Source organism: Tetrahymena thermophila (assembly GCF_000189635.1).
Source record: "Tetrahymena thermophila SB210 genomic scaffold scf_8254638, whole genome shotgun sequence".
NCBI lineage: Eukaryota > Ciliophora > Oligohymenophorea > Hymenostomatida > Tetrahymenidae > Tetrahymena > Tetrahymena thermophila.
Genome location: NW_002476407.1, coordinates 236,351 through 259,040, shown reverse-complemented (window position 1 = coordinate 259,040; position 22,690 = coordinate 236,351). Strand labels below are relative to the sequence as shown.

The 22,690-nt window shown below is 23.9% G+C and overlaps 5 protein-coding genes across 5 annotated transcripts; 3 read left to right on the top strand and 2 right to left on the bottom strand. All coding sequences in view use genetic code 6, as the record gives it.

Annotated features, from left to right (window-relative positions):
- Window positions 1–175: 175 nt before the first annotated feature.
- TTHERM_00189020 (hypothetical protein) lies at window positions 176–6,805 on the bottom strand (the record flags this gene model as incomplete). The annotated part of the gene is made up of 7 exons (XM_001016578.1): window positions 176–2,206; window positions 2,261–3,082; window positions 3,133–3,442; window positions 3,504–4,258; window positions 4,758–5,050; window positions 5,106–5,651; window positions 5,800–6,805. 7 exons carry the CDS (start codon window positions 6,803–6,805, stop codon window positions 176–178), a joined length of 5,763 nt encoding a protein of 1,920 aa, XP_001016578.1.
- Window positions 6,806–7,664: 859 nt separating this feature from the next.
- TTHERM_00189010 (IQ calmodulin-binding motif protein) lies at window positions 7,665–12,450 on the bottom strand (the record flags this gene model as incomplete). Its single annotated transcript, XM_001016577.2, has 3 exons — window positions 7,665–9,755; window positions 9,849–11,228; window positions 11,287–12,450. 3 exons carry the CDS (start codon window positions 12,448–12,450, stop codon window positions 7,665–7,667), a joined length of 4,635 nt encoding a protein of 1,544 aa, XP_001016577.2.
- Window positions 12,451–13,336: 886 nt separating this feature from the next.
- On the top strand, window positions 13,337–13,762 carry TTHERM_00189000 (hypothetical protein; the record flags this gene model as incomplete). The annotated part of the gene is made up of 1 exon (XM_001016576.1): window positions 13,337–13,762. One exon carries the CDS (start codon window positions 13,337–13,339, stop codon window positions 13,760–13,762), a length of 426 nt encoding a protein of 141 aa, XP_001016576.1.
- Window positions 13,763–14,380: 618 nt separating this feature from the next.
- Window positions 14,381–20,409, top strand: TTHERM_00188990 (hypothetical protein; the record flags this gene model as incomplete). The annotated part of the gene is made up of 11 exons (XM_001016575.2): window positions 14,381–14,491; window positions 14,732–14,870; window positions 14,938–15,021; window positions 15,083–15,192; window positions 15,252–17,973; window positions 18,032–18,672; window positions 18,730–19,496; window positions 19,558–19,718; window positions 19,778–19,874; window positions 19,933–20,190; window positions 20,250–20,409. The coding sequence occupies exons 1-11, from the start codon at window positions 14,453–14,455 to the stop codon at window positions 20,407–20,409; spliced, it is 5,178 nt and encodes a 1,725-aa protein (XP_001016575.2). The 5' UTR covers window positions 14,381–14,452.
- A 480-nt stretch (window positions 20,410–20,889) lies between these two features.
- TTHERM_00188980 (KdD6, putative) lies at window positions 20,890–22,541 on the top strand (the record flags this gene model as incomplete). Its single annotated transcript, XM_001016574.1, has 6 exons — window positions 20,890–20,914; window positions 21,025–21,089; window positions 21,218–21,343; window positions 21,481–21,606; window positions 22,025–22,377; window positions 22,466–22,541. The coding sequence occupies 6 exons, from the start codon at window positions 20,890–20,892 to the stop codon at window positions 22,539–22,541; spliced, it is 771 nt and encodes a 256-aa protein (XP_001016574.1).
- Window positions 22,542–22,690: the final 149 nt, after the last annotated feature.

The window sequence follows — 22,690 nt, the reverse complement described above, 5'->3', positions numbered from 1 at the left end:
AAGATTATAAGCTATGAAAGATATTTGTTCTAATTTAATAAAAATAAGTATGATAAGGCATATCCATATTAAATAAAATTTACACAAAAAGAAAGAAATATAATATTATTTATATATAAAATTTATAACTCATGAATATAAATGAATAGCTAGTTTATCATATTTTTGTTACATTTCATGCATTTAAACAAAATTTTTTAATTAAATCTATTTCAAAATTAGTTAAAATATTGAATTCTTCAGGAATTAATTAATCTATTAATTATTCGGTCATTATTCTTTTGCTTTCATCATCAAGTAATCTATAAACAAACCAAGTAGTGTTTTTTTCTAATTAATTTCTTTACTCTTTTTTCAAAGCAAAATGATCATCAATTCTTTTTATCATTTATCTGTAAAATAATTTATATTACCCATTTTTCACAAAACGAAGTCTAATTACATCCTTTTTATCTTCCCAATGTCTTTCTAAGGAATCTATATTTTTTATTCTATCATAATTCTCAATCTTATTTGAGTAATCATCTTAAATTTATTTTGAAAACAAATCACCTTAAACGCATGTTAAAGCAAACTTTTAGAAGCTCATGATTCTTTAATTAGTAAATCTATCTAAGAGATCGCAGTTTTGATAATAAAATTTAGTGACATAGAGGATGTTAAATAGGCCACTCTCAAAATGTCTAAATAAAGTTAAGTATTCATCATATGCAATAACTTAATCGCAATTAATATCACCTGCGAGATACACGCTCTAAAGATTTTAAATGCATAATTTTTTCTCCTCAATTAAAGCTTAAAGTAAAATGTCTAGAGCATGATCGGAGTCAATAGCAAATTTATTTTTCTACTTAGCTGTGGAATCAGGGATCTTCATATTTTCTAATTCTTATTTTAATCTAATCATTTCTGAAGCAGGTATTTTATTTTCAAAATTTCTGAATAAGGCTTCAATAACTCTATTTATAGGATAAATATTAGCTTATATTTATTACTATGAAGAGCCTTCTTCAAGGAAAATCATCATTTTAATGAAGAAATCAAAGTCCTCAAAGTCATAATTCATTATCTTATTTATTCCATATAGTTTGGTAAATTACCTTATCTTAAAATTAATGTTGTAGTAGATGCAACTATCTAAAAACTGTTTAAGCTTAGTTTCAGCGAGCTTTTTAAAACCAAACTGATTTAAAAAGTAATCATAAGTGACTACATTCAAAGTACGGGACCCACCATTAGTATCTTCTTCTGAGTTTTTTACTGATTTTATTTTATCTTAATAGATACTCTGTAAATGTCTTAGAACATTTTATTATTTCATAATCACTGTTTTTTTATCTGCTTTACTAATTTCTTTAACCATAATTTTCAATGCGAATTTATTGAAGAAAATGGCAGCTGAATCGGAATTAGGAGATATGTTAGTAGATTACAATTTGTTATTTATTTATATAGTTTTAAGCCATGATGATTATGAAGATTAACTAGAGCTTAAAATACTAGACGAAGTCATTATGGCTTGTTGATTTGTTAAAGTGCCAAAAATACTATCTTTTTTTTGATAGATTGGTGCAAATCTTTTTTCTGTTATCAAAGGACTAGAGTCATCTTGTTTTTATTATGTCTTAGAGCCTTAAACAGCCTCTATCAGAGAGATACTTACTCTATTTAAAGGATTAAGAGTTTGCTTCTTTTTAATTCTCTTTTGTTAGATAGAATTTTGTTATATTTATAAAATTGGAGCATTAGTTTTTGTGGGTGAACTCTATAAAGGTAGTGGAGATGGTGGGACAAGTGCGTTTGTACTTTTGTCACTTGAGTTATTTACAGATTTTTTTAAAACTGAGTTTCTTTATTTATTCACATTTTAAGTCAACACAGAATCTAGCTTATTTTTTTTTTATTCTTACTTTGAAATACTTCCTTCTGTTTTTAAAATGCCTGTATCATTTTTTAATGAAGTAGTTGATTCTGATTGGGACTTTTCAGAGATTTCATCCTCATCTTAGCTGCTTAAATTATTATTACTTTCCTCAAATTCATCTTCGTCAGTAATATCCTCTAATGAGTTAAAGCTTTATGAATTTTTCTTTTTATTGATTGTCTCTATAATAGTTGATGAATCGCTTTTTTTATCATCAAAGAGGTTGATTTCTTTTCTAAAGAACTTAATTTATTGTTCTATAATTTCTTTATCATTTTATACCTAATAATTAAAATTTTAAACGAATTAATTTCAAAAATTTAATTTAAAATTTACTTCTTAAAGCTCTGCATCCTTTTCAGCAATTATGATCTTGGATTTGACCTAATCTAAAATACCTTTTTTAGAGCGCTCCCAAATTCTTTTTAGTCTATTGTGTTCTTCAAGAATTATTTATTTGCTATCATTTATAAATTATTCTATCATTTAAATAGTTACAATTTCATTTTCTTTAAGCAGCTAATGATTAATTATTTTTTCACATAAAGAAGTCACATAACTGGTTCTGCTCATAACAAGGGTATGTAAATCCTCTAAATCTTTTTCAACTTTGTTTTAAATCGTTTAAGATAGCGATTCATGTATTTTTTTACTTTTTCTTGGACTACTTCCTCCAGAAGCAATCCCATCAGCATTATTTTAATTTTCCTTTTCATCAATTTGATCATCTTAATCGTCACTAGAGTTACTGTAAGTATCAGATGGGTTATTATCTTATTCATTTTGTTAAGATGTATTTTAATCTTTCCAATTCAGTAATAAACCTGATTTTTACAACATAGGAGAATCAATCAAAAATTGTTTTACAAAAGGTAGTTGTTATAACTTTTCTCTTTCCTAGGTTTCTTCATCTTCTGTTTTAAAAACAAGTTATTTAATTTTCTCTAACTTCTTTTATTCTTGCTATTCTATTTCTAACCTTTTCCTTTGAATCTCTTCATCATCATCTTCAACTTCATTTTAGCTATTTAATTTAGAAACAGAAGAAAATTTTGAGGGTTTCTACCCTTTCTAAGCTTTAATTGAGTGTCCATTATTATTAATTGGTGATGTAGAACCTATATTAACAGCCATCCATTCTGCAGGTGTTTATATTTCCTTAACATTTTTTATTTTAAATTAATAATAAGCATAATTAAATTTATTACCTTCACATCAATCTATGCAACAAATGTTTAAGTTGTCCTCTCTTTAAAAGAGGTCAAAGAAGAAGTATCAACCGATTAATGAGTCATTTTTAATAAATCAGGACCAGTTTAAACACCACAATGGCCAATAATCAAAGTAATTCCATCATTACCTTCTATTTCTTCGATGACTCTTTCATCTAATTGCATAATTTTATCTATTTCTGCCTTTTTACTGTAAATATTTTCTTCAAATTGATCTAGATCTTCAATTGGAACTTTGTTGCCCTTCTAAAATTTTTTGACATCTTACACATATTTTTCATGGAGTCTTAATTAATTTTTTAAAAAGAAAATTTAAATTTATAAAAATGGCTAAATTTATCTTTTACTGTTTTATGTCCTTATTATAATTTTCGTAATTTTCGTTAAAGTTTTCAAACCCTAATTTTGCTTTGCTAGTAATATCATTATAATTTTTAATATGCTCATTTAGCATATATTCTACTTCACTTTTCTCCTCTTATTTATTGAAAGAAATACCAGAACTTTTTTGCACTTATTTTTAATTCTTTAATGCTTATTAGTAATATTATTCTTGTTTTTCATAAGATAACTTAAACTTTTAATAGTCTTAATCTAGTCTTGCATAATCTTCTTCAAGTTAACGTAAATCTTTCTTTGCTAATTTTAGATATTTCTCTAATTTAGTATCTTTTTTTCTCAAGTATCTGAATTCTAAAACAACTCTTTTATTTTGTGTTTCTTATTACTCTAATTTTTTTTTTTATTTTTCTATTTCTGGCAAATATTCGTCTAATTTTTTGAGATACATTTTATGTATTTATTTTATTTCATCTTTTAAATTTTTTTCATTTTCTATTTTCTCTTATGTCAACTGCTCAAAAGCTTGCTTCATTAGATTAAGAAAGCTTTCCCAAACCCTTTTAACCAGATTTCCTCTTTCCTATAGAGAAACGCTTATTTATCTGATAATTTCACTCATACAAGCACTGCAAACAAGTTAAATATTTTCAAAATACTCATAAAAGTCTTAATCTTTTATATTATAAATTTTTTCAAGCATTTCTTCTAACCATTATGCCAATCTAACTACATCTTTTCTCTCACTTGGTACCATCAAATCCTAAGATAAAAAAAGAATTAAGAACAAAAATTAATTACTATAATTTATAAATAAAACTGAATTTACTTTAAATACTAAAAATAATTTGAATTTTATAAATTACTGTCAAAAATAAAAAAATAACGAATTTTGGTTAGTTCCTATGTGGATTTGGTAAGATATTGTTATTATTAGAAATTGAATTTAATAAATTGAGAAAAACTAAGTATATTCTTTATCTTAAATGTATTAGTTTAAACATTTATAAGTTTAAATATATTATTATAAAATACCGCATTTTTTCAATCATAAATGCTAACCTTAATTTAAGATTGAGGTAAATTTTGAAACAAATTTTTGAGAAATTTATTTTGAAAAAATTTATTAAGATGTGCTTAATTTATGAGAATAGATAGAATATAAATTTCCAAATTAAGATTCTAACCAAATAAATTAATTCATTCAAGATGAAATTTTCTTCTGAATTATGAAAATATGTTCAAAACTTTAAAATTATTACTTTATTCTATGAGGTATGAACAACTATCTTATCTGTATCTGCTAAAACTTAAAAAAGTTTATCTTTTTATTTTTGTGTTAAAACTCCTTTTTTTCTTAATTACCTTTGTGATTAATTTGACGAAGAATCTTAGTCATTTTAAGCGAATTAGGATTCCATTTAATCTGCTTAGTCATTTTCTTAAAATATTTACTTATCTATAATATCTAAAAGCTGTGAAGACACCTTAATCTTCTCTAAATCTGTTTCAAAAAGTTCTTTCTTTTTCAAATTTTTAAGCGGAGTATTGAGCACTATAGTTTTTTTATTAAGGTTTAGAAATATAAGAAAATAAATGATATAAATTACTATCTAACTAAGATTATTCTAAACAACGACTTATGAACTAACCATAGAAATTAGTCTTATTACTACTTTTTTGGTTCATTTCTTTTATAATTGATACTTTTTCTTAATTAATTAATGCGCTTTCATTTAACGTGTTTTCAACATTTTAATTAAATTAGCTAATATTTATTTGGTTATTAAATTAACTATTTCCCACTTAATACTTATCTAACTAAGATAATTTTCCTTTGGAACTATTAAAGCCTTCTGAATCTATAGTTTATACATTTATTTAAGGCAATTAAAGTTATAATTGGCTATTTAACTTATCTATATTTTAGGTATTATTCACAAACTGATGCTCATACAATTCTTATAAAGAAGTTACTGAAAATCCATTTTTTTTATTTTTCTAAGTTGACATTAATTTTGGGATTTGAGTTTTTAGCTTCTCTATTTATTCTTAGATAGTCTCTTTATTGCTTTAATTTGGTTAATTTTCCATAATATCAGAGAGAGTTTTAAAGTCTCTGTTTTCAAATCCTTCTTCTTTGAAATCGTATCCTGCTGTTAAAATAAAAGATAATAATGTATTTTCTTTGAAAAATGAATCAATATATGTGTGTATCATAGTATGTAAATTATAAGCCAAGAAAAATTATAGAATTATTGATTGAATAAAAAAAAGACCAACAATAAATTGAATATTAATTACTTTTTTCATCTATATTTTAATTTGAGTATCTCTACTTTTCTGGAGAAAAACACTTATTTATTATACTTGATTAATGATACTTAATATCTCCTTCTTTTCCTCCATTAATACTATTTATTTATTTCATTTTTAATGCTTTGTATGCATTGGGAGTTATTAATTTATGTATTTCGTGAGTTTATTCCTTTAAATGACTCTTTACTATAGGAATATTATTTTGATTATTTTCCATTAGCTGCACTATTCCAAAAGTTTCATTAACTTCTGAGCTATTCGTCATAGTACTTCTCCTTATCTAATCATTAAAATTTTAAGTGGTTTATCTGAAATTCTTTTATGACATCCTATTTATTGAAAAATCACTGTTATTTATAGCCATTTAATAGTTACTGATTGGGAATGCTAAATTATCTACACGTTATGTAAAAGTCAATCCTTACTGCAATTATGATGATGAGGAGATCTGTTAATAAAGTTTTTTTTAAAACTTTGCACTATTTATTTACATATTTTAAGACAATAAATTGATGTTTGAAAATGACAAGCTGGTGATTCCACTTCCTCCTTTTTATGACATGTTATAATTCTTGCTTGGAACTTAAAAATTTCCATTTAAATTATAATTTTTTTTATTTTAAACCATAGTACTATTGGTTTCATTAATTCCTACATTTTATTGATCTTTTTTTTAAACTTTCTCTTAAGATAAATGATTACCCCCATTTATCCTTGGCAAAGCAGTACCACTAATTTCTGAACTATTTCTTTTATATCTTTTTTACTCATGTGCCGCTACTACTTACTATGGGTTTTAGCTTTAAACATTTTACTTTTTTTATTAATTTGTTTGTTAATTATCAAGGTTTTATTTCAAGCTTGAGCTATTTTTCAGCTCATCTTTATTCTAACTGTTCTTTTTTTTGCTGCCATAAATATTATTTGAGTTTATTGGATTTTCTTCTATTTCTGCAAAGGGTAATGCAGAATCTTCTTCATACTATGACATAGATATTATTCTTATATCTATTATTATCTAAATTTTATTGATACTTTTGAAAGCTAATAATAGTTTCTCTTTTCTTAATTATATAATTAAAATGTTTGGTTTAGCAAAATTTTCAGAAAATTTAATTATTTAATACTATTGGATAATATAAGATAACTTTCTATTTAAAATCATTACGATGACTAGCATTTATTTAATTACGATAATAATATTTGATATCTCAAGAGTAAAATTTAACTTACAAAACAATTTTTTTTTAATAGACGAAGTGAAATTTGATAAAAAGAGTAAAAAAATAAAAAAAATCCACAAAAATAAAAATATTTAAGGAGAATTAAAAAGAATTTTCAAGTAAATTTGTGAAAAAAGATTGATTGTTCAATTTTTTTATGAGTAATTATAAAATTTGTTCCACAAATAATTAAATTATTTGATTACTTTATTTAAATAAAGGTACTAAATAGATTAATTAAATTAAGTAAAATATTTTGTATTTAAACAATGTTTCATATAATAAAATGTTTGCTCATAGGTTTGCGAATAATAATATGTGTTCCAAGCAAAAATTTTAAACTTTATTTATTTACTAATATTAGAAATAATTTACTGGATTTACTGGATACAAATTACATATTATGTTTTGACTTTTTTTAACAAATTAAAAAATAAAATTTTGTAGTAAATACCTTAAATATTAATCTATTAAAATCAAATAAAAAAACTCAGCACGTTTTTGAATTATTGTCATAATTTTTATAAATTAAAATATATAAATTTTGAAAATTAATATTTTTTTATAATCTATTATTTTTTTTAGAATTAAAATTAAAAATAAATTGTAATTTATTAAGTTTATTATTCAAATGCCATTTTCTACTGCTTAAGTGTGAATTAATTCTGGTTTTGGTGTAAACTCTAAATGAAATTCATTTTCCTCTTTTTTTTGTTATCTTTGTTGTGGTTCCACAAAACTTTATATTTAATTAAAAGCATTACCTGTCTTTGGCGATTTTTATAATATTTTGATCCCTTATGCAAATTTATCATAATTATTTAAGTCTAAAGTAGAATTTGTTGGAATGAATTAGAAGTAGAGGTCTTTTTCAGGAATTTCTTCATGTGCTTGTTTTTCTTTTCTCTTTTTTACAATAGTAATATTTGAATTAGCTTCTTTAACATGATTGCTTGTATCAATTATATTATGTGTTTCTATAAATATCTTGTTATTGTCAAAATCTATTCTTTATCCTATTTTTTATGGTTCTATATTTGTGATTCCTTTATCTAAACCAATTAATTTAAGCAATTTAATAGGAGCAAAAGCTAAAGGTGTTTGACCTATATTATTGATGCAGTTTAGATCACCTCCCTTGTCTAAAAAGCTCATAATTACTTTTTCATTTCCCAATGAAAAAGCTAAATGTACAGGTGTATTGCCTTCTTAACATCGTATGTTAACATCAGCTCCTTATCTCAAAAGGAAATCTATAAGCTCTTCATTACCTCTTTTTGTTGCATAATATAAGGGGCAATTTCCTTTATCGTCAATTGTATTTACGTCATGGGGATAGTAAACAAAGCCAGAATTTTTAATTATTTAAATGTTTCCTTGTTTTACTGCATAAAATAATTTTTTTTGTTTCAGTAAAAGTTCTTCTCTTTTTTTAGAAAAATCTTTAACTCCACTTTTAATCTTATTTATTTAGTGTTTGAGCTAGTTGGCTGTTAAAGAGACCTTTCTTTAGAGTTGAATTGGAATATTTTTTTACTGATCTATTAGTTATTATTACAGCATTTATTTATTATTCTTAAATTATTCATCACATTAAAGTTATTCATTTTCCATATTTACATCTTCGTCTATCTGCTCTTTTAATTCTTTCACAGTAAGATTATTATGCTAGCTTTCTCCTAAATAATTGCTCATCACTGCAGTGGAAGCAGGGAAGAATTATTTAGAGTAAAAGAGTGCTGATTTGGGGCTTTGGAAATCAGAAACAGATCTTCCATGAGTAATTTAATTAATTGAATCATCAGTTGATTTAATTGATTTCTTTTTTGTAGCATTATATCCATGCAAGCCATAAATAGAAAAATCATGGGTAATAGTTCCTCCAATTCTTGTTGATGTAGCACTTCCGAGATAACTATGCTTGGATTATTTAGAATTAATGGAAGAAATAGAATCTGATCTGTCTAAGTGCTGATTTGCATTTTAATTGATCTGATTAAATGTATATTCTGATACTTATTTTCTATGACTCTTGACAAAAACATTACCTCCTAACTTTTCTTTTTATTTTTCTTTGACATTTTAATTATTATTAATCATGCTTACAGAAGAAGTGTTGCTTCGAGGACTATTAGGTTAAGATTGAGATTGAAATGTGGCATTTTTTATTTAGTTTTTATTTAAAGTTAACTTTTTTTATCTGGCTACTTGAAGAGTGTGGTTTTTTATAAAATTCATTAACTCTTTAGAGTCTTTCCACTATTTTAAAATGGTAAACATCTTCTTTTCCTATGAATCTTTTATTTACTAAAGCTCATAATTATATTTTTTTTATTACAGAAACCTTCTCACCCATTTTTAAATAATAATAGCACATTTCTCTTCTATTTCTCTAGTTATCCATAAATGAGGTTTCTTAAATTTAACTTCTTATTAGCTTCCATCTGCTGTTAAATCTTTTTTTTTCTCAACCTGTAAATTTTTATTCTTTAAATCTCTGGAATCAATAGGTCCATTACTGTAATATTCTGTAAATTTAGCTTAAAAGTTTTCTAATTTTTTACAATCTTAAAGTCTATTTGTAAATTACTCATAAGTTGCACGTTACATTTCCAACTACTTCTATTACTTAGGTGGCATATCAATTAAGTAATTTCTATTTCTACCACTTTTTTAAGCTTCTTCAATTTTAGCTAAGTTATTCAACCCTAACAACAACTTTTTAAAATAAATTAAAATATTTTTTTAAAGATTTTAAAATTGCAAAAATTAAGCAAATTAATTATCATAAAGTTTTTAAATAAATCTTACCTTAGAGGTTGGGTGATATATTTTTTATGACTCTTTAGTTGTTATTGGGATTTCTTCCTCATTATTAGTAATTGTGAAAAGGACTTTCTCTTTCTTTGAAGGATAATTTCTTTTTGCAAAGTTTTTGTAATATGATTCTTCTTTAACAAATTTCTTTTAACCTAGTTCTTTATAAGCGATAGCCTTTTTCAGTTAATTTACAAAGTGCTAAACATAAAGATTTTTGCGTAATTTTTCATAAAACTATATTGATTCAAACTTCCTTTCAAGTCTTCTTTTTATCTATTCAACATTATCTTTTAACTCCTTTTATCTATATTTTATTTTTTATTCATCTTTAATTTTATTATAAATATTAGTGACATTAGATTTTTCTATTTTATTAGCCGAAGCATCAGCTTTTTCTTGAAGGTATTAATTTCTTTGATTTTTTAGATATTAGGCTATGGTTTCATATTTTAAAATAATATTTTCAGCTATAATTTGCTCTAATTTTAAAATATCTTCTTCACAAATGAAGTCTAGCATACCTTAAAAATATTCTTTGTCAATATTGCTTATAAGGAGTTAGCTAGTATTGATGATAAATATTTTTTCACTTTCTTTTAAATTTTCTCCTCTTTAATATTTTTCTTACAGTTGCTCTCTATATAAATCTAGCTTTTCCTCTAATCCTAGCTTTTAAATTATTGGTTGCATACCAATCTATTACCATCTATTCATGCTATCTAATCCTACAAAAGTTTTTTTAGCATTCTTTTTATAACTTTGGAAAGTTCTTTCATTTTGATAATCCCACTAGAAATTTTTTAATTTCTCTTTCAAAATTACATCTGCATCTTTGAATTGTTAATCATCAAAATTTTAAACTTATTCTGAAAAATTTTTTGGGACACATTTAGGAGAGGCAACCTATTAAGGTTTATTACTAGAAGAATCTGTTTTTTAATATTTTGAAGAAACAATCGATTGCCCAGATATAGTAGTAAGCTTTCTTTATTCTACTTTTAGCAAGCTTTAAGAAGTCCTATTTAAATCATCCTCTATCTTCAAGTGAACACTTCTAATCTTTTTATTCAATGTTAAACTGCCAAGATAATTCAAAGTATCATTAAATTATTATTGATTTTCTTAAAATTCACCTAGTGTACTTAAATGCCTATGGGTCGTGCCTTCTTTTAGTGCTTTAATATTATTATTGTATTCTTCATTTTTTTATTGAAGCTCCTATAACTGTTGTAAGTTATTGTGGCCGTATAGAACTTCAACAAGAGAATATTTAACTTTATTCTTTAATGCTTCATAAGAGCCTGGAATTTAGATCCATGAAAATAATTCATTCATATTTTTTTTATATTTTCCTTTTTCTTTTTCCCTTTCCTTATTTAATTAAAAAAAAAATAAATATTTTAATTTTTACTAAATAAAAAATTTCTACTTCAATTTATGCAAATTCATCAGTTTTTTTATTGATTTTTTCTATCATTTACTTTAGCTATTCAATGCTTTAGCTATAAATTTATGTTACTATGTATTCTTCTTTTTCTTCCATAGTTTTAAGATTTACTAGCTTCTTTTTGTCAATATTAAATTAATTGAATACCTTTTCAACATTTGGAATAGAAATAGCAAAAGGATTTTTCATAAAATTTCCGAAAGAATTTGTCGAAGTGATTATATCATATATCAAAGTAGCTAAATTAGCAAATTAAGAAGTACTATAACTTTAATCTTTATTAGACCTACTAGAGTTAAGTGCATTGTCTCCATTTATTTCAATTAAATTTCTTTTCAAAGCTTAAATGTTTCTGCTAATCATAAGATTTCTTTGAAATGTGGCTAAGTCTTTTATACTTAGTTTTTATTTGCTAAAATTTAATGATTACTCAGTAACTTGGGTTTCTTACTTGTCTTTCTAAGGAATACTGAAATTGCTTTTTGTTATGTTATTGCATTTTTATACTTCATTTTTGAAAGTTAAATTTTTTGCTAATTTATCATTATTTTCCTTTTAATTAGCAAGACTGTGAGCTTAATTAATAGCTATACTAGTCTATGATTTATAATTTATAGCAGCATGAGAAGAGAAAGAATTTCTCTTTTTATTTATCATAAATGCAGGTTAGTTTTCATCTAAAGCACTTTTATCTTTATAAATATTATTGACAAAGCCATGCTTTAATCTATAAACCTAATCAGTATTAGATTATATTTGATTTTGTTGTACTTTAGGAGATTACATATAAACAGAAGGTTTTACATTATCCTATTTAAAATCGTTTATAAATTTTATGCTAGTTAACTTCATATCTTTTGGCTGTAAATTGTTTTTTTCTGTTCTATTCGTATCTGAGATTTATATTATTTATTTGCTATTAGCATTTAATACTTTGTTTATTGATAGACTTCTATTATAATTAGGGCTACTTACAAATGAATTTCTTCTCTATGACTCAGAATAAATCTTAAACTTTTAATCTATATTTTCTATATTATCTAGTCCAAGAAAAATGTCATTATCTAAACCAATTTCAGGTTCCTTTTTTTATTATTTTTTTCTATTAAGAATGAGCTAAGGAATCTAATTTAAAATATCTGACATTTTTAATAATTTGATTAAATTTGAGTAGTTTTTGCTTGTTATTATTTGAAAGCTAGTTTATCTTTTTTTACTAAGATATACTTTCTTATCAAGCACTATTATTTTCTAGTTTGATAATTAGTTTAGTTAACATAGTTAGTTCGAATTATATATATGAAAGTAAATAATTAATAACAACAATCAATTATTTTTATATTCTTACTGAATGTTTTGGAGCATTTGAAAATCATCTATATATAATGTTATTTAATCTTCGATTTAATCAGTGCATTTTCTTTTTTTTACTACTATAACAGTTATTGATTTATAAAAAATAACTAACATTGCCATTATATTATATTTTCATATTTTGATCATTTTTCTTTAAATATATCTTTAGAAAAATTATTTTTTAACAAATTTTATTTTTTACTTTTCAATATTGTCTATTTTTTTTATTTTTAATAATTATTTTTTTTTTAAATCAATTTTATAGAACAAATATTTTTATTTTTTACTTATTTTGTTACATAATTTATGTAAATTTAATGGTCTTAGTTGTTTCTTTTTTATAAATATTACAAAAAAAAAAATTAAAAATGTAATTTTAAAAAAATTCTTTTAAAAATTAACTTACTTAAATTTACATTTACTTATGAAAAATTTTGCTAAATTAAATATAAATTACATTTATTGATAATAAAACATAATAATCGAACAATTTTTGCAATTATCTAATTTAATAAATAAAAAGGTGTTATTACAATAATGACGTAGATATTTGATTGCAGCATATATTAACTATTTTGCTTAATTTAAAAAATAAGGATATTGATAAAAAGTAAGTAATATAAAAATTAATTTAGAATAAAAAGATAAAGATTTCTAAATATCTCAAGAAGTTAAAATGGGATGTACTTTGTGTGTGGATTCCAATAAAAGTGAATAGGCTTAAAATTACTCTACTAGCAAGAGAAGTTATGAAATCTCTTTGTACAGTTTAGGATTTTTAGAATAAATTGGAACCCCAACTTAAACTTAAAAAAGCCAAGATAGTAGCTCTTCTATATAAGATTCGTTTTTAGATGAATATCAATCAAGCAGTTTCGAAAATATGCAAATTCCGCGAAGATAAAATTAAATATAATAAAGGTAAATGCAAATAATATCTTCAAATAATAATAATAGTAACCAATTTAATTAACCAACTGAAGACCTTTATGAGCATTATAAAATTGAAAATAAAGATTAAGATATTTACAGCGATAGATTTAACTTCTCAGGAAACTACTATGAAAGGCAATATATTTAAAACGATTAAAGTGAATTATGAATGACAATAATTAAGCAGGAAAAATAAATAATTTAAAAAGAGATAAAATGTAAATAGCTACTTTGTAACATAAAAATGAAATATACTATATATAACCTTATCATTATTAAAATATCTTTAATCTTTCAAGCATTTATTAATTAATATCTCCTAAAAAATAATAATATTATTAATATCAATCTAAAATACTCAAAACTATAAACAATTACTTTTTTAATTTGGAAACTATTTGTTTGTTTTTGTACGATTGCAATTTTTAAAAAATTCAATCTTTGTGTCTATAAAAATTTAATGTAAAAGATATGTTGAATATTATATTAAATTAATAAATTTATTTTATTTTAAAATTCAAATTAATTCTTTTGGTGCAAATATTTAAAATTAAAACTGATTTTAACGAAAAAGTCCAGTTCGTTCATCACTCAATAGCAAGTCAATAATAAACAAATAGATAGATAATTTATACTATCTGCAAAATAAATTATAATTTCAATTTAATTTACAAGTAAATACATATATTGATTCTATTCAAGTCTGTACTTTCTTGCAATTTCAATAAAATAAAGCACTTCAATAAAACTTGTAAAGATATATTTGTTAGTATTTTAATATAGTATCTAATATTCCAAAAAATAAATTTTTATATAGATAAATAGATAGATAAAGACGAAAAAGTTTATTCCTTAAACTATGCAAGGATACTATGATACAAATTTGAATCAAGAATATGTATAGATTGAATTTTTAACTAAATATTTAGCAACTAAGAATTAAAATATGAATAGCATTAATTTTTGATTTATTTAAATAACATTTATTTTGAGCAGTAAACTATTTATTTACTATTATTAACAGCCATTAATAAAAAAAATTTCAATAAGCTTAATTTAAAAATAAGAAAAAGAACAATGTTAATTATAGATTTGCAAACTACCTGCTTAATGCATTTTCATTTATAAATATAATTAGTTAGCTCAAGGTGCGGTCAGAGAATTAGCGAACAAAAATGATTCTCATAATCTTACTGTTGATGAATTAATTGATTGGATAAGAAGCTTTTAATACTAAGATTGCTAGAATGTGATGGTTTTAAACGATTTATAAAATGGTATAGCTTATAAAATATAATTATTATATTAGAGTTTAGCTTATTTATTTTTGATTTTTATAAAAAGGTGTAGTTTTTTGTTAGCTAGTTCATGATATAATTTATTATAGATAAAAACCTGATTTTATAGCTCGCGTCATTAGACAAAATAGTATTTATTTATATAACTTAGAATCATTTAATGATTAATACTTCATTTTAATTTATAAAAGCTTCTAGTTCATCTTTGATAAATATGACTACCGCTTTAAATGCAATTAAAGATTCTTCTTTTGATGTGCCCTCAAAAATTATCTCAATGTAGCCATAGCAATTGTGCGAAGTATGTAATTTATGTTAATGAAATAGAAAATTGGACAAATATTGAATAAAATAAATTAGGAAAATGAATTTAAATTAAGAGTGTTGCAATATTTATATACTTTGTAATAAAGAAAGAGTGAAAGCAGTCTTTTTCACTAGCAATTCTTCACAGAGTAAAACCAAGAAAATCAGTTTAAAAGTTAAAATTTAAATCAGATAACAAATCATAACTACCAAAATAGCAGAAACGTCTTAAGTTAAAATAACAGCTCTTAAAAATTATTCACTCCAAGGACAATAGCTGATGATAATCAGCATATTTAAGTGAATTAAATGATTTAAAAGTTTTAAAATTCACCAAACCTAAATGCAGGCAGCTTATTTTTCAATAATAAACAGAAGTAATCTGCAGAAATATCTAAAATCAGTAGTATTCAAAACAACTATTAAGATAATTCCAATTATAATTCTCTGAGTTCAAGAATTACAGAAAACATACAGCATTAGCCAACCAATCAAAATTAACTATTTATTCCATTAAATTAATCACTTAGAAGTAATTAAGGAGTAACGAGCACTCCTAATTTGAAGGCTTCCTAAAATAATTCAGTTAGACCAACAAATTCAAAAACTAGCATCTCTTCATTGAAAAAGCAAAATAACCCTGATAATTAATCAGGAGAAAAATTAGCTTTTTAGCAACAGTAAGTATAGTAATCTGTCAGACTGAATACTGTTAATTCACCAGTTTCGCCTATTACCTAAATATCAAATATTAAGCATTATAATATGTCAATAGATTAGTCAAGTATTTCTACACCTAATCATATGATTAGCCTTTTTGCAACTCAAACAAACTCAACACCTGATTTAAAAGGTCAAGGCAGAGTATTTCATCACCAAAAGGTGAATTCACAGATTAGCAAATTTAATGCAAATAATGATTAAATATAAAATTCAAATAGAATGATACCCAGCTCTATAAGCCATAGAGAATCTAGCTTATCTAAGATTCCTCCTTCTATCTTATAATCACAAACCAATACTTCTACAATTAGTAAAAAAAGGAAAAATGTTACTCTGGATTTGAGAGACCAATAAGATTAAATCTAGACAATTAAAAGTATAAATAATGATTTAATTGGAAATAATTAGAATAATAGCTGCTAGAAATCAGCAAGCAATTTATCCCCTTAGCAAAATCTAAATCCAAAATAAAGCTCTTAAAAGTCATCTTAATGGTGGAAAGATGTTCACTATATTGAGTAGTAAAATGGCGAAACTATCTAAGTGATACCTGTAAATAACGAAACAAAAGCAAGACTTTATAGATGGCTTGTAGATATTACTCTGATTAAAGATGATTTTGACTCCAAGAATGTAGATAGATTAGCAAAATTTGGCAAAAATGGAGCTCTTTTTGCAGACCTCCTTAATAGAATTACTGGTAAGACTAATCCTTTATTTAATGGTATTTTTAGAGGAGCTAAAAATTCTTCATAAGTTAATGTTAATTTCAACAAAGCATTCTCTTTTATGAGGCAGCAATAAAAACTCAACCCCAGATACTTGTGGTGTATAGATTTTCTGAAAGATGGGAACCCAAATATATTTTGGGGTCTAATTGATGATTTATGGCACTGGAGCCACTAAAAAATATCCCCATATGATTCAAGATTTAAATAAAATTAATAAAGGCTTACAGCAGAGCAATAATAATTAGAGAAATCTTTCACTTAGAGAGAAAACAAAGAATTTTCGTATGATAAAATATGCTTTAATCAAGAAGCCTAAAAACAAAAGAAATTAGAGGAAAGTTACTCCATGCACAAAGCTAATAAGCTTTCTTAATCATAACAAAACCTTTAGTTAAGTATGTAGCCAAGTCATTATTAGAGCATACTTTCTACATCAAAACAGAATATAGGAGGAAATCAATCTACTATGAATCACTCTATCTCAATGCGCCAATTCACCAGCTCAAATAATAATACTTAGTAGAATTATCACTAATAAATTAATTAAAATTAATCATATTAAAAAAGATAAGGTTCTCCTATGTAGAATAATTATATTTTAGACACTAACTTAAAGGATTAAAGTAATCTAACTCTTCCAACTGCATATTAGAATCAATCATTTAGTAAGGCTCTTAAAAGAAAAAGTCCTTTGAGAACTCCTATGGTTTAGATGCCAACAAATAGCTACAAAGAGTAATCAGATTATAGGAAACTTATAGTTGAGACTACTAATAACTTTATCCATAGCTCCTAATCTCCTACTTCAAATAAAAATAATAATATGTATTCCCCAAAGCACCCATCAAATTAAGCAACTGCAAGATTTAGAACAGAGTAAATCAACAACTCAAACACTAAGAGAAATAGTAATTTTATGATCTCGCAAGGGAACTAAACTCCCAATTAAACAAATGTAAATAATTTAGGCTAGTCCACAGAATTTTATGTAACTGATGAAAAATTCTATAATCTTTAGTAAGACTTATTAAATAAATCTAATTAATTGCAGTCTAGTAACAGAGTACTTTCCCCTTCTTACCACTCACCTCGTTTAGAAAGTAAAAGAAAAAGTATTGGCTAGATGATTTCACCATCATCACAAAATATTACTTAAACTCTAAGTAGAATGGGTAGCTCTAACAAGAGTCTATTTGGTAAAAGTAAAAACTACGTTGATACTCTAAGACAAGAAGAAACGAGAAACATTTTTAGCCCAGTAAGATAAATTCAGTCAGCCACAAGTAAAGGAGGAAATATAATTGATAAAAATCTTGAAAAAAGTATTTATATTCATTTAGTTAATAAATAATTTAAAAAATTTCTTCTATTTTTTAATAGTTTGTAAGCATTGGCTTTTAGAAATTGATTATCAAGAAAGAGAGCTAAATTTTTTTACTAAAGATGATTAAAGATTTATATTTTAGGATGAAGCTAGAAATGGATTATTTTTGCAATCTTTACTTTTTAAAGTTGGAATGTGGAATATTCCTTTTGATAGAAAAGGAATAATTAGAAAACCTTAATCGATCGAAGAATGCAGGTATAATCTATCACTAATATTTGAAATCTTACATGAAAATAAAGTAGAGATTCATCAATAATATTAGAATTATGAGCTCTTGCTATAGGGAAGTATCAATTCTTTTTGGAATATAATTTATTCTATTAAGAAACATTTATAAGGAGAAGAATCTGATAGCTATGAGCAAAATTTATTTAAAATCCTTCCTTATTCTTAATAGGAAATTTCTTAATTAGAGAGTTCATTAAATCAATGGCTTTCGAATGAAATTTTTTAGACAAAGGTTGAAAACATATTTACATAATTCTATTAAAAACTATGTAATGGATTATTTTGGGTAGATTTAGTAGAAACTGTTACGAAGAGAAAGGTTAAGAATGTCAACTACCACCCAAAAGATTAAGCACATTCTTTTAATAATATCTCAAATGCTTTGGCTCCTCTAAAAACCTTTAAGGTATGTAGTATATATATATAATGGTTTTTGAATTAAATATCTATTTTTAATTATTAGAATTTTGGATAAGGCTTTACATACAAAGAAGAACAATTAGTTGTTGTGAATAAGCAAGTAGTGTTAGGATTATTAGAGGATTTTAGAAGATATTTTGACGGCTAACCTGCTAGATAAGAGCCTAATTATTTTAAGGATGGACCATATCTCGGATTCAGAAAAATGACTACAAGTAGTAATAATTATAAGATTTAAGCATTAGAAGAAGATCTTGATTCTAATAGATAAATTACAGCAAATTCTCCTTATAATTATACTTCTTCTAGAAATAATATTTCCACCTAGAATCAAGATAAATCAATTATAAATGCAACTTCACCATAAAGTAAACTACTAAATTAATCAAAATCCTCTAAAATGGTTTCAAGCAAAGAAATAGATCCTGAAAATGCCAAGCAAATAATTTCAGATAGACAAAATGTTTTCCCTACACCTAGAAATTATAGATAAGGTTCTTTTGGTGAACAAATAGTGAGCTAAGGAGATTTATAATCTTCATTTAGAAGGAGGCCTTCGAATTTATCAAATTTTGGTATTGATTAATCTAAATAATAACTTAATTAAAGCAATTTACCGTAAGCTGAAAAATCAACAATTTAATAAAATCTCTCACCTTAATCTTAAAAAAATTAAAATGATTAAGATGATAATTTTTAGATGTTGAGCTCTAACAATAAAATGAATAGTTTATTTAAAAAATTTGTGAGTCCAATAAAGTATAATCAAAACAACAAAATAAATTATGACAATTCTTTTGATACAATTCAGTAAATTTATTAAAATAACAAAAAAATTATTTTTTCATAATTAACAAATCTTATTTTAAAGAAAAATGAATAGTTACTTACCAGAATCCAGAAATGATCAAAAAAGTTTAAATGAAAGCTATACTAGAAGTGCTGAATTATCATATCTAAGAGAAATGCAAAGTCCTAAGAAGATAAGTCTTAATTAAACTTATCTTTCATCTAATATCTACTAAAGCTCAGGTAAATTATTATTAATTAACAATATTATTAAAAATTTATTTATAAATAAATAAATAAAGAGAGTGAAATATTTTAATGGCTTTGCTTGCTTGGTTTTGAAGACTTTGTTACAAAAGTGGACTTCGATTAGCCCTACATAGAAGAAATAAAAGATGGGTAATAAAAATTGGATTAAATAATAAGTTATTTAATAATTTTTTTGAAATGAAAATAGAATTTTTATAGCTAAGTTAGTAGAAGTACTTGAAGGTAAGGAAATAAAAGGCCTTATTTTAGAACCAAAAAAGAAATCTTGCTGTATATAAAATATAAGAAAAGCATTTAACCTTATTAGAAACAAAAGGGATGTAGATTTTGCTTTAGTTGAACATGAAGAAAAAATATATGAGGCTGAAAGGAATTACATGTTTACTCTTTTTAATAATTTAAAATATGCCTACAGATAAAAAACACAGTATTACCATAACTTCAAGTAATTATATCAATCAACAAATAAAAACAATAATTTTTTAATTAATTATTTCTTTTTAGTAAAAGTTAGAGTAGATCTTTGTTAAACCATAACATGACGATGTCTTCTCCTTAAAGAGCAGAATAGCTGTTTTATTCTAAGAAAGAAAAGGAAAATTATATTTTAAACAAAACAGAATGGGAAAAAAGTATTGTCCGCCCCATTAAAGCTTAAATCTGATTTAAAAATATTTCAATTATTAAAAACAAAATGAATTAATTTTATCTTCTTTAGTAAATATTCTTGTTAATATCTTGTATTTGAATTGTAAATTTAACAAAACAGTAGAATTTTTGGAAATAAAAGCTAAAATTTTTTTTTCAAACCTTTAAATTTCAAGCACATTTTTAATTAAAATGGCACTATAGTTGTTAAATTTTCGTTTCCCAACAAAAATTGATCTGCCTATCATATGATATACTTAAGAAAAAACCTACTGATTAATTAAACACAAAAAAAGCAAGCAAATAAATAAATAAATAAAATAAATTGGGTGAAAGAGATATTTTTTAATTAAATAAACAAAATACTTAGAAACATTGATTAATAATAAAATCAAAAAATATAAATAAATAAATAAATTTCAAGCTACTTCTTAAAAAGAAGATACACACAAACAATATAAATAAAAATAAGATATCTACCGAACCTAGTTAAGAAATGTCTTCCTACTCCTAAAATAGATGTATGCCTCTTAAAATCATTTTGAATTTTGAATAGTTAGAATATTAGCATTGCTGAGATTTAGCTATTATAAGCATCATTTTATTAATAATTTATATTTTTATTAAATAGTTATTCCTAACTCTCCTCATAATGATAGAATTTCAAAAATTCAAGAAAAGCTTAACAGCATACAAGTACATACATACTTAATCTAATAATATAAAATCTATTTTATTTAAGCACTTATTATCATAATACATTAACATGAATTAGATCAAGCAATTGGAGTTTATTTATAAAAATTTTGTTTGAATTAATTAAGATAGGTGTTGAGTCTGAACGTTACAGAAAATTTGAACAAGCCGAAAGCCATTTATGTGTCTTGGAAGAATAATTTTTTGAAGTACAAGGAGACTTCGATAAGACTTTAAATAGCATTAGAGAAAATGTAATATTTTGGAAACTAAATTAAATTTTTCAAAGCTGTTAATCAATTCTATAGCTTTGATTAAACATGAATACAAATTTATGCTTAGCTTGTACATAAATTATAATAAGAAAATAATAAATTATTTTTTATAATAGCTGATTAGATTCGAAAAAGTATTATAAGAAGAAAGAATAAATCATGACAGCTAAATTGATTAAGGCAACTAAGAAATTGCTTAGATCGAAAATAAGTTTGTTTAGGCTATTGAAAGCGAAACTGAGGTATTCATTGATAAATTTTATCTTTTTATTATTTATTTTAATCACATAAAAACAAAAAAAAACATTCATACAGTGAAAAATTGATTAATTAATTAAAAATTAACTAATTAATTAATTAATAATCTTTTTAAAACAAATCAATCACAAATAAATAATAATAATTTTTTATTTCAATTATTTCTTTTTCATCTTGAATTTATTTTCAAATAAAAAATATTCAAGGATATTTCTTAGAATTCAAAAACTTTATTGGCTATCCTTAGATTTTACTTCCAAAAATATTAAATTTAATTTGATTCATGCTTTTTAATAAACTAAATCAAAATTTAATATAAATAAAAACTATTTTATTTATTAATTCACAATAATTAAAAAAATTTGTAGTATTTAAATTTCAATTTTAAAAATAATTTTTCAGGCTCGTAAGGATTATGAAGCTAAGGTCATCAGAAACTTAGAAGACAAGTACTCTTTCTTAAAGAACGAAATTTCAAAGGAACAACTTTCTAGAAACTAATTTATCGATGAACTCTATCAAACTCTTTAATCTGATCTTCCTAAGATTGAAGGAGCCATTGAAAATGAAAAGCAAGAAAGAGAAGAAAACGATCAAGCCATGATGAAGACTGTTACATATGAACTTAGCCAAATTAACGAAATAGTTATTACATAGAAAAAGCAACGTGAATAATCTGAAGCTGCTATATTCGATATGCTTAAGGATGTAGTTAATCGTGTTAAAATTGAATTAGATAATGAAAAAAAGACAAGGTATTTATTTATTTACTTATTAATCATTATAATTAATTTGAAATTTTATTTAAATTTGATTGATTGATTTTTTTATTTTTTATATTAGAGAAGAAACCGAAGATCATCTTTTAACATTATTAGAAGAAACATGTTCTAAACTTCAAACTGCTTCCCAATTTTGAGTTTAATATTAATTACTATCTTCCTATTTGTTGAATATATATTTTGTATTATCATTGATAAGAAAATAATTATGCTTGCAAACTTTAATTGCTAAATTTATTTTATTTTTTAAACTATTTTATTATCTTTTGTCAATCTAAAAGTGTAT